Source organism: Gymnodraco acuticeps, unplaced genomic scaffold (genome assembly GCF_902827175.1).
Source record: "Gymnodraco acuticeps unplaced genomic scaffold, fGymAcu1.1, whole genome shotgun sequence".
Taxonomy (NCBI): Eukaryota; Metazoa; Chordata; class Actinopteri; order Perciformes; family Bathydraconidae; genus Gymnodraco; species Gymnodraco acuticeps.
The window spans coordinates 1,561,652-1,573,695 of record NW_022992351.1 but is presented as its reverse complement, the minus strand read 5'-3'; the positions used below and the strand labels follow the sequence as shown (position 1 = coordinate 1,573,695).

Here is a 12,044-nt window from a genome sequence, read left to right as displayed (position 1 = left end):
TGTAAGAGAGACATTTCCTACATTAAAAGCCATTCAGCAACAAAAAATCCACGTATTCAAGCAGACATCAGACTTCTCCTGTGGTACCTGATGTCCTCATTCTGGTTGTGTGGTGGGGTGGGGAGAGCTGCTAGGATGTCTACACTCTTCACCTCCTCTTTCACAGAATCTGCAGGGAAAATATAAAGTATTTAGAACCACATTTTATATTCATGAAAAACATTCATTCATGCCAAATCCTTCATTGTTTACCCATTGGCTCTTCTGCTGTCTCGGTGTCTTTCTGACCCTCAGACAGCTCCTCCCCAGAAGTCACTCCATTCAGCAGCTTGTGCTGGACTGAAGGCGGAGGAGTAGGTGGCAGCGAGGATGGAGGTGTTGGGGGGTTGCTAAGGTTACTCTGTAAAGGCAAACAACAGTTTCATTGTAAAACAACTTTGTTTTTAAAGTTTCCAACCTTTGAATTGCTTTAATTAGAGGTGCAACGATAAAACAAAAAAATAATCGGATGTGTTGTCGATAACAAAAATATAGTATAGTATTCCAGCATGATGTGTATGTATATGCGTGTGTATACACATATTTTATTTATCCTTTGTGGTCTATCTAGATTATTGTGATTATGTAAATGAGGATTATTAGTATTATTCAATTGTTGTCAAATTGTGGATGTGCTGTGTGGCTGTCTGTGGGGGGGTGGGGGTTGTTGTGTATTGTTCTGTATTTTGTGTTAAATGTGTGAAACTCAATAAAGAGTATTTATAAAAAAGAAGAAAAAAATATATATATAGTATAATAATATATGCTGTCCTACTAGCAAATCAGCAAGCAAATGTTGGCACAGCCTGCAACAGCTAACCATTACATGTTTCGTTTTACCTTTGTGAGTAACTGTGAATAATAGTCAGGGATATTGTCCAGCACTGCATTTCCAAAGGATCCTTTGAGCTGGGCTTTGCCGTTGGCTGGGCTGCTTCCGAAAGGGGCAAACAGATCCAGGCTGGCAGTGATTGAAGGCTCCATCAGGGGCAGTAGAGAGAGACCCTGAAGGGTGAATCGGTTACATTACATTACATTACATTGCATTTAGCTGACGCTTTTGTCCAAAGCGACAAGGTTAGGTTACACAAGGATGAACCACTTGAAACATTTCATGAAACTTAATTTAGCTATCCCTTTACCTGTTTGAGTTGCTTTAACAGGGCTTCAGCACTTTTTCCAACTTCTTCCTTCTTATTCTTCTTCCGTGCATTAGGGCCTCGGTCTCCAGCTGCCTTGTTACTGCGCTTTGGCTTTTGTACCGGAGACCTTTTGGTTATAGACTGTAAATCCTGTAAGATAAATAAAAAAGGAATGAGAGATTCTTTCCCCACCAAAAACATTATGCAAAAAAGAAAGCATTCAAGAAAAACATACCTCCATATTTCGTGGAGTTCCTTGAAGTTTTTGCTCCAGCATTGCTAGTTTACTGTTAATGTGGCCATTTATTTCATTGTGGATTCCTTCAGAGGGCCTTTGGGCACCAAGCTGAAGGTTCTTGGTTCTCAGGAGTTTCTGAAGTAGTTGCTGTCCAGTTTCAGGGCGAGGGCCTTGACTCCCAGGATCTCCAGCATTGATGAATCCAGTGTTGTTAGCAGAAGTAACTGCCTCCCCCGTTGCCTCTCTCTTTATAGCCCCAGAATGAGCCTCTGGTGCACCATCACAATGAAACTCCCTTGGCTCCTGTTTAATGTTCTGTAGGGTCATCTTGTATATCTCTCCTACTCTAGAGCCATGTTGTGTGTGAGGACCGTGGCTCTCTGAGACCTGCTGCACATGTTGCTGAATATTCATGACTTTCTGTGGACCGTTGGGAATAACTGAGCCTGGGTGAGACATTTCATTGCCTGATATCTGAGCTTCCATTTTCATTCCTGGACAATCAAGTGGACTCTTGGCTCCAGGTGACCTGAGTGGAGATGCCTTGACGTGGCTGTACGGACTCCCCCTTCCAGCCCTACTGTCAGCTATAGAAGGTGAGGAAACATGCGATGAGTGAGGTGAGGCCGGGTGGGCTGGGCTCATGCCGAAGGGCCCTCTAGGTGAGTATGCATGGGATGGAGAACCCTGCATGCGGCCTGCTGCAGCTGCCATCATTGCTTGTTGGTTCTGGTTGGGAGTGGGTGGACGCATCCCCATAGCTGGATTAAATGGATGCCCAGGAGAGTTGGCTATTGGCTGACGTGGAGATGTTGGTCTTACCATGCGGCCCTGGTCCAATGGGGAAGGTGGCACTGGCACCTGGCCTCTCATCATATGTTGCTGCATAATCTCTCCCACCTGTTGCTGTTGTTGCCCGGGGACCATCATCCCTTGCTGCATTTGGGGAGCCACAGCAGGTTGTTGGCCCAACATGCCCGGTTGTTGCTGAGGGCCCACTACTCCTGGTTTCCCGATGGCTCCATATGGCATCTGCTGCACAACCTGTGGCATCTGTCCCAGTGGCATCTGTCCCTGTGGCATGTTAGGCCTTAACTGACCTTGTCCCATGGACATCCGCAACATCTGTCCCTGTTGGAGCTGCCTCTGGGCAATCATGGCCTGGATGTGCTGAATCTGCTGGTTTGGAGGAAGATTACGAAGCTGGGGATTCTGAGCAATTATGGCCTGGATGTTGATGGGGGTGCGGATCTGTCCAGGTGGACCCACAGGCCTCTGTGCTATCATCCCTTGCTGCTGGGCTCTCATCATGCCCATCATGGCCTGTTGCTTTTGCTGCTGGGCCATGAGGGCTTGTTGTTGTTGTTGTTGTTGTTGATGTTGTTGTTGTGGATTATGACCCATCACAACAGGCTGTGGCTGGCCAGGATGGTTCTGGCCTATGATCTGCTGCTGGAGGTTGGGGTTTGGTGATTGCTGCATGGCATTTTGACCTGCTTGCTGTTGTTGCTGATGAGCCAAGAATTCAATTGGTTTGACTTCCTCCTTTATGGTCATCATCATCATAGGCTGGTCACCACCGAGGGACCCTTGCCTCTGGAGAGTGAGAGGATGTTGTTGCTGATGTTGCTGAAGCACAACAGCTTGTTGGTTTTCAACCAAGCCTGTTTGTTGCTCAGGGGCAGACTGGGGATTTAATTGTTGCTGCTGAGCAATATACATCTGCTGCTGCTGCAGCTGCTGCTGCTGCTGCTGCTGCTGCTGCTGCTGCTGCTGCTGCTGCTGCTGCTGCTGCTGTAACTGCTGTCGTCCCAAGTCATTCTGATGATCATTTGCAGAGCCTAGGTGGGACATCTGATTGGGTGTTGAGGGTCCACTATGCTGTGGTGGCGTTCTTGAATCAGGGCTGAGGATCCCGCCCTCTTTGGGGCCTGAGTTTTGGTTGTCAGTAGCTGCTTGTGGCTGCGGTGTGATGCTTCCTGCTGAAGGCGAGGAGCCCATCTGTGGGGTAGAGGGTTGGGAGAGGACTCCTTGCTCTTGGCTGGACTGACTGATCAACTGTGTTTGTCTCTGCTGTGCCATCTGCTGCTGCTGAAGGTGTGCCATATTCTTTGCAACATGTTGCTGCTGCTGCTGTTGTTGTTGTTGTTGTTGTTGTTGTTGTTGCTGCTGAGATGCAGCCATGCGTTGGGCCAGTATGCTCTGTTGTTGTGGAGTCAATTGGGTCTGGGGAGCCCTGAGCACAGGATGACCCGGAGAACCAACCATTCCCTGCTGACCCACCACCAGCTGAGGCCTCTGTTGCTGTGATGGTGCAACAGTGGGGTTTCCCATAACCCCTGGTTGAACTGCCATCATGGCTTGAGCATGGTTCATAGGCTGGCCTCCTGCGAGGTTCTGTGGAAGTGGAGCCACAGACTGGCCTCCAACCATTCCTTGTGGGACATGCACCATACTCTGCTGATTGGCCTGGTTGACTAGCATTCCCTGTTGAGGGTTTGCTTGCTGTTGGGCCATAAGTGGGCTCCCCATCATGCCGGGCGGTGGCTGGGGGACTAAGCCAGGCGGTTGATTTGGGTGTGGCATCGGTTGCTGCCCCATCATCACCTGTTGTTGCTGCTGTTGCTGCTGGAGCTTTGCCATTTGCATCCTATGTTGAAGCTGTCTTTCTTGGAGAAGCCTGGGGTCTGCACCTTGAACTCTAGGCCCCTGTGGGAAGAATCCTGTTGGAGCACCAGGTGGACCAGGGGCCCTGGCAACACTGGCTCCCATGGCTGCAGGAAGCTGGGGTTGGGCTCCACCAACAAAAGGCTGCCCCTGAGGCATCCTGACAGGCATTCCACCTTGGGGCATCACACCAGGGTGTTGGCCCATTACTGGTGTTCCCTGTTGGCCAATCATCATCTGGCCAGGCATCTTGGGAAACATGTGAGGAGGGGCCGCCTGTGCAGAATGACCTGGGGTAAGAATACCTGAGCTTTGTTGATGCTGCTGCTGCTTGCTTCTGTACTCGGCAATGAGATTGGTGTGCTCCTTCTGCTGCTTGCGTACCTGGAACAATTATGAACATATATCATTTTGCAAATCTAGATGCCATGTGCCGTTTCTGTGGACACCTTTTTATACATAAACTGTTAATGTAGTTCATATAAAATCTACACACCTGGTCAAGCTGTTTTTGAATTTTGCTCTGCTCTTCTGTTACCAACTTTAGTTTCTCTGCATCTGTCTCAGCAAACTCCCTGCCAGCTTTCTTAGCAGTGCGTTGCTTAGCACACAGTGCTTTGCGTGATTTGCGGTGAACTCCAATCTGTTCCTCCAAGAATTTTAACTGCATTTGGAGTAACTGCTGGGTGTGCAGAAGCCATTCTTCATATTGGTGCTGTTCTGCATCATCTGTAACAGAAAGATTAAGTTAAGACAACCACAAAAGAGGAAACAGCAATATAACCTTTTTCAAATTATGAAATGTATTTTTATCGGCAGTAAGGGTAGAACGTACTGATGATTCCTTGCACAAACTGAGGCGGGTTAGGTCTCGACACTGTAGGATCACTTGTTTCTCCCTCCTAAACACAAACAAACATTTATTAATTAAGCTACATAAGAGTGAAAATAAAAGTTAATCAATACAGTTTTGACAAGCCTGACAGCATACCTTTGGAGGTACAAGTGTAGGCTGATTTGGATCTGTGCCGGGGGCAGAGGACAGCCTCTGAGCAAGCAGAGACACTTGTTGCCTGAAAAGGAATCAAAACATAAAACATACAACTATAACTGCAACATACCAAACAATTGTCTGGGATGGAAAGTTGTTTCCAAATCATTCATCGAAAACGTTAAAATGATCAAGATGTTTTCATCACCATGAGTGTTTTGTTATATTGAATAAGATAGGACAGTTAAACTTTGATACTGCTACATACCAATTCACTGTCTTTTAAAATTAGGAGTGGAGAACAGTTTGAAGATAAAACAACATGCTTTATCTGCAACTCTTCTACAGGGATAGTCCCTCGCACAACACATCCTACTCAAACTAGCAATCTTTAAATATTGGAGATTTCTTTTCTTTACACATTTCTGTTTTTTTCATTTAAATGTTTCTGTTTTTATTAGGGCCGGGACTCGATTAAAAAAATTAATCTAATTAATTAGATGCTTTGTAATTAATTAATCGAAATTAATCGCATTTTTAATCACATATAAATATTTGACCTGAGAACAGTGAGAAGCAATTTTTTTCACATGGATTTTAGTATACCATTAGGCGCATTCACACCGCAGTACTTTTCCCACAAAGGTTCATGAGAACTTAGTTCATGAGAACTCTTTGAACCTGGGGGAGGATTAGGCAAATGAAGCCGCTGACGTCACTTCTTCTTCTTCTGCTTTGGGTTTACTGGCAGGACGCAAACCACTTCACGGCGTATACTGCCGCCCAAAGTCCCCGGCCGGAAGTCCCCGGAGTTGGGGACTGGCTTCAGTAGAAGCTGCTGGGACTCCCAGCAGCTTCTACTGCAGCCTTCCGAGTAAATCGCCAGAACGCCGACACCTCCTCATCTCCACCGCTCCCATGTTTTATTTTGTGTTGCCATAAGTTAGTCTCTCTGCGTTTCTGCGCTGGGCTAATGCTAATAATGCTAATGCGAGGATAATAAAATGGCGGCTTCACAAAACTTTTTGGGAGTTTTACGGGGCGTGGTTTGCAATCCGCCCAGCCAATCAGAAATATAGCTATTTTCTCACAAGAGAGCCTTACGAAAGTCCCTGCTCTCTAGCAGCTCTCTGCTCTCTAGCAGGGACTTTCATGAACTAATTTTAGTACCGGCTCTTTTTGGTGTGAACGCGATAAAAGAGGCTAACGTCCACGCTAGCTGCTATATGTTTTGCATTGAGGTGATACTTGAGGCTTGATGTGCTGCGGTGGTATGCGAATTCCTTTTTGCATAATTTGCACACAACCGTGCTCTTATCGACGCTTCCATCCGTCCGTTTTTTAAAACATTTCCCACTGTTGTTCACTGTGGTTTGTTGTCTGAAGTCATGAACGTTAGTTGGTGCTCCAGTATAATCGGTACGCCTGAAACTCATCCAGTGAGAAACGTTCCGCGGTGCAAAAATAAGTGCGATTAAAATGCGTTAATTTTTTTAACGCGTTAATTTTTGTGTAATTAATTAATCTTAATTAACGCGTTAAAGTCCCGGCCCTAGTTTTTATTCAAAATCAACTTAAAATTGTTTATTAAACTCAAACGTAAGGCCCTCCAAAAATCTACCGAACAAATTGAAGTAAAAATAAATACCTGTTAATGCCAGGGGGAACAGCCATTGGATCCTGTGCCAACACTCTCTTGATACCCTTAAGGGCCACCATCTTTGCCTTGGCAATTGGATCCATGATGTCATCGGTAGCAAATGTGTCCAAATCTGCAATGAAATAGGAAAAAGGTCTGATGATACAGTGACATGGATGGAAGATATTTGATCCCAGAAATAATTCAGATGAACGATGTTAATGTGATTTTAGCCCTTTTATGCCACTAAGAATGATGAAATGATCGCATAGTAAGTACATCTAGTAAGTACATCTAGTAAGTACATCTAGTAAGTACATCTAGTAAGTACATCGAGTAAGTACATCTAGTAAGTACATCTAGTAAGTACATCTAGTAAGTACATCTAGTAAGTACATCTAGTAAGTACATCTAGTAAGTACATCTAGTAAGTACATCTAGTAAGTACATCTAGTAAGTACATCTAGTAAGTACATCTAGTAAGTACATCTAGTAAGTACATCTAGTAAGTACATCGAGTAAGTACATCGAGTAAGTACATCTAGTAAGTACATCTAGTAAGTACATCTAGTAAGTACATCGAGTAAGTACATCGAGTAAGTACATCTAGTAAGTACATCTAGTAAGTACATCTAGTAAGTACATCTAGTAAGTACATCGAGTAAGTACATCTAGTAAGTACATCTAGTAAGTACATCTAGTAAGTACATCGAGTAAGTACATCTAGTAAGTACATCTAGTAAGTACATCTAGTAAGTACATCTCTTAGAAAAATGTAAAACAAAATGCTAAATTAAAAAAAAGTGTTCAATGCCTGTGCAATTAAAAAAAAATATGTATGGGAGGGAAGACTAAGATCTTATTGGTAAGAATGTTGGTGACATTCTTGTCAAAAATAATGTAAATATAACATTAACTATTAAAATAATTATTAAGGCTATGTCCATTGCTGCATTATGTCATAAGGCTATGAGCTTACCTTTATCTGGGAAGAAGTTGTTGGCCAGAGGCAGTTTAATCCCAGGCTGCGGTTGATGACCGACACCCGGGTGGATCCCCGGCGGCCCCATCCTCACCATGGCTTGCTGCTGGGCCATGTTCATGGGAGGTGCCATTCCAGTTCCCATAAGTCTTTGCTGCTGCTGCTGCTGCTGCTGCTGCTGCTGCTGCTGTTGTTGTTGTTGTTGTTGTTGTTGTTGTTGTTGTTGTTGCTGCATCATGTGCGGGGAACGGGGTACCATCCCTGGCTGAGCCATCATTCCCTGTGGTGGTGGACGATGGTGGTGTGGCAGCATTATCTGGCCCGGAGTCTGAGGGTGCGGCTGTTGTTGACTTGAGATGCCAGGAAAATTAGGCGCCATGCCTCCCTGGTGGAGGGAGTTGAGATGCTGCTGCTGCTGCTGCTGCTGCTGCTGCTTCTGTAGTTCTTTCTTCTCATGCTCCAGCAGATCCTGTATAAGAAGGGGCAGCTCACCATCTAAAGAGCTCTCTACCTTTGCCAAATCTACAGCAGGGGAGTGCTGTCCACCAACATCAGGCAGACCCAGTGGATCATCATTCATATTTGAATGTGAAGCAGCTGAAGGAAAAGGCAATCCACCAGCTTGTCCTGGGAGGGGGTACTGAAGTCCCCCTAACCGAACAGAACTGAGTGAAGCCGACTGGTTATCTGGTTGTGCAGACTTGGAAGAGGGCGTGGTCCCACCAAGAAGCATTGACACAGCCTCTCCAAATTCATCTTTTACCACAGTGTGTCCTGGATGCGTCTGAGTCATACCTCTGTCCTCTATTTTGACCTTGGAGATATCACATATGTCTGCAGAGGGTGGCAGTTGAGTAGCAGACCCTCTTGCAGTGCCAGCAACTGTTGTGACCTTCTGTCCTGGCTCCAACTTGGCTTTTACTTCCACTTTAACATGTGCAGATCCAGAAGAAGATGCAGGTGCTTCACTCTCTGCTTCCACTAACCGGAGCTGGTCTGAGAAGACATCTTTCGGGTCTCCTTGGTCCAGTTCAGGGTCAGCGTAAGCCAGCAGGTCAAACTCGTCACTGTTAAGCAGGTCGTCTAAATGTGGATCATTGGTCTCCAGGTTGTCCAAGTTGCCCAAGTCATCATCTCCCTTGTCAGGGTCCAAGTCCAGAGCCAAATCATCCTCATCATCCACACCTCCATCCCCTGGGGCATCCCCAAGGCCTTCAAGGTCAGGTTCTGGCAGCTCCTCATTACTCACTGCTGTTGCAGGCTGGGAGTGTGTGACCAGGCTTGGTTGTTGGAGATGATGCTGCTCAGTGCTAGGAATGCTTGTATTGGAAGTAGCTGCCTGGTGCTGCAGGTGGGGATGCTGTGTTATTGGGCCTGTTGACTGAGGCATTAAAGCTGGAAGTCCACCCTGCTGTAACCTAAGATGCGAGTTGCTGCCCCCGTCAGTTTGAATGCCACCAGCTTGACCCATTGGATGTTGCTGAACAAAAGATGCTGCCATCTCTTGCTGAGGGACAAAGTGCCGTTGTCTCGGCTGGGGTATACGGGGCATAAACTGAGGTCGTAGGGGTAGTCTTTGTGAGTTGTGTCTCAATTCAATGAACTGTGGTGGAGGCCCTTGACCCATTGACTGCATGGTCTCTCCTCCATGTCCTGGCATCATGGCGTGAGGGTTACCCATGCCTTCCATACCCTGCATGTTGACAGCAGGATTGAGATTGTGTCTTATGCCCATGGACTCCATGCCGGGCTGGGGGAACCTCCTTGGGCCTTGAGCCTGGCCCTGCCACTGAGGAGGGAACGGTTGACGAACAAACATGCCCTGAGGTCTGGGGGGCCCCGGTTGCCTAAATGACAGAAGAGAAAATATGTTAACGTTTTAACATTTCTTGAATTTTCTTTTTTACAAAGTGAAAACATTGTGATTCGGCATATTGTAAATCCACATGGTTGACGTGGTTACCTTAGTGCATTAGGATCCATGATGGCAGGGGTTCCTGTAGGTGGAGGGCGAATGACCCCCATGCCTCCAGTCATAGGCATCTTTGTTGTCATAGAAGCCTGAGCAGTAGCAGCAGCAACACGATCCTAAAGGAAGTAATGATGGCAAAAAGAGGCAGAGGTAACATTCCTTTTGTTCGTTTATAGAACACTTTTATCCAAACCTCATTCGAATGTTCTGCCATACATCCACTCTCGCACATTAATGGATGCGAGCTACAATGCAAGGCACTCATCTGACCATCTTTCACTAACATCAGAGAGGTCAAAGTACATCCTCAGCTATCAAGTGGTGCAATTACAATGAGTGACATTCAAAGGTATCTGAAGTCTAAAGCATATTCGTAAGGTGCATACCTGTGGATAAGGTGGCGGTGCTCTGTGAGCCTTGTCTTGTTGAAAGGCTCCCATCTCTCCTCCAGGCCAGCCAGGGGATCCACTGCCAGCAGCAGCCGCTGCAGCAGCCTCCTTCTCTTGTCTGATGGTGTTTCTCTGCAGTTTTTGTCTGATTAAGAATTCCCGTAGTCTGAGTCGCTGAAAAAAACAAAAACATAACAAGAATTGATTAGAAAAACACCTGAAAAGTGCAGAGCATGATTGTTAATGGCTAATATGTTCATACCTGTCGGTGCTTCTCTAGCTCAGCGGGGCTGAGGCCGACTAAGGCAGGGTCCTGAACTGCTGAAATGTCAGGCATTTCTGGAGTGCTTGGCAGAGCAGGCTGCTGATGTGCATCTGGAGGGCGGACAGCCATCAGATCTTGAGATCCGGAGAGATTTGGCCCCCTGGAGCCAAAGCCGTCTGTCTGTAGAGTTTGTGGCTGTTGTTGCTGAAGCTGACCCTGTAACATCTGACTCTGCTGTTGGGTCATTTGGAAGCCTCCCGTGCTGGGGCTGCGACTGAAAGTAAGAGGTGCTGACGGTTTACCAGAGAGAGGGTCCCCTATGGAACTGTTGGTGGGATGTGGTGGAGGTGGCTGGTGAGGATTGGGTGAGCCTTTGTAAATTGCTGTTCCCTCTGGGGCAACAGAAGGGGGGCGAGGGGGTTTGTGGAGAGTAGCAAAAGGGTCTCTAGATTGTGGTCTTGAAGGTGGCTGAGAACAAGGGTCCGGGGATTGGAAACGAGGCGTAGCGGGAGAATGGACAGAGTAAGCATCATTGGAGAGGCCCCCGGGAGTGTGGGGAGACTGAGAGCTGCCCTGTGAATTTGGGCTGGAGGGCACTCGAGGGCACATTTCCTGTTGAGCAACAGGATGTCTCTGGGGCCCGAGAGGACAATTGTCGGCTGACTGCGGCCTGGGAGTCAGTGGTGACTGGGCGTGGGGGTCAGAGAAAGAGTGAGAAGGAGACTGCCTGTAGCCTTCAGAGGGGTGTCCTGGAGATGCTCCAGGATGCACCTCCCCTTGGTGCATTCGTGGAGTCATAGGTGCCTTGAACAAGCCATCCCCCGAGTCCAGCATCCCAGCAGGAGAGCCAGTGGATAGATCAGGCCTCCCAGCAGAGGAGCGTGGAGAGGGGGCACTCACATCAGCCCTGTACTGCCCTGCAGGGGAGGAAGTCACTGCAGAGGGCGACGGGGATGAACCATATTCAGGCCGGCCCATCCCTTGCTGGTTTCTGAAAGGGTCTCCGTAATGGGTGTTGTGGGGTGGTGAGAATATTGGCGACTCCCCAAGCCCTGAACCTCTCGAATGAGGACTCTCTGGATGTCCGAGTGACTCCTGGGAGCCTTGCTGTGATTGTGGTAGATGACCCTGTTGCTGCTGTAGCTGTGATCTGAAGTAGGGGTCAACCTGCTGAGCCCGTCTGGGGGTTCCAGGAGTTCCTGGTTGCATGTCAAAGGGGCCAAGGCTGGCTGGCCGTCCCTGAGGAGGACCCTGTGGGCCGGAAGCGGAATAACCTGAGGAAGAGGCCTGTAAAGGGCTGGCCACAGCATGGGGGAACGGTGTGGTTGGGTGAGAGTGAGAATGAGGTGACTGAGGAGGAAGCTTGGCCAAGGGATCTGTCCGGATTTCAGCCGAACCCGGAGTCCTAAGAGGCCCGTCTGAGAAAAAGACAGAGGAGGATCCTGAATCTGGAGGGAAGGGAAATGGACTCTCTGCAGAACTGGGCTGGGAAGAGATGGATGTAAAGCCTGAAGGTGGAGGGATCTGGAGGTGCAAACTGGGCCGTTCCGTCTTCACACGCACTCCCTCCGTTTTTATAGGCCTGCACACCTGACTCTCCGCCTGCTGTGGGAAGAGGAGAGTACAGAGGAAGCATGAATGATATGCATCACCACTGAATGAAAGGTATCAAACCATGCATTTGCTTTGAAAAAGAAAAAGGATTCTTCAGCTTTAGTCA

The 12,044-nt window shown here is 47.6% G+C and overlaps 1 protein-coding gene across 6 annotated transcripts in view; it reads right to left on the bottom strand.

Moving 5' to 3' along the window:
• The window catches only part of kmt2d (lysine (K)-specific methyltransferase 2D), a 35,022-nt gene that overhangs the window by 9,166 nt on the left and 13,812 nt on the right, over positions 1 to 12,044 (bottom strand). For 5 of the 6 annotated variants that reach the window (XM_034209500.1, XM_034209499.1, XM_034209498.1 and 2 more), the window contains exons 32-44: positions 10,322 to 11,929; positions 10,057 to 10,233; positions 9,662 to 9,786; positions 7,696 to 9,545; positions 6,726 to 6,849; positions 5,078 to 5,159; positions 4,922 to 4,988; positions 4,583 to 4,815; positions 1,417 to 4,470; positions 1,182 to 1,331; positions 880 to 1,044; positions 253 to 400; positions 88 to 169 (exon numbers count right to left, since the gene is read on the bottom strand). In XM_034209500.1, the coding sequence (XP_034065391.1) occupies positions 88 to 169; positions 253 to 400; positions 880 to 1,044; positions 1,182 to 1,331; positions 1,417 to 4,470; positions 4,583 to 4,815; positions 4,922 to 4,988; positions 5,078 to 5,159; positions 6,726 to 6,849; positions 7,696 to 9,545; positions 9,662 to 9,786; positions 10,057 to 10,233; positions 10,322 to 11,929 (7,865 nt within the window). The remainder of the gene's footprint in view (positions 1 to 87; positions 170 to 252; positions 401 to 879; positions 1,045 to 1,181; positions 1,332 to 1,416; positions 4,471 to 4,582; positions 4,816 to 4,921; positions 4,989 to 5,077; positions 5,160 to 6,725; positions 6,850 to 7,695; positions 9,546 to 9,661; positions 9,787 to 10,056; positions 10,234 to 10,321; positions 11,930 to 12,044) is intronic. The other variant, XM_034209501.1, reaches the window with a different exon arrangement.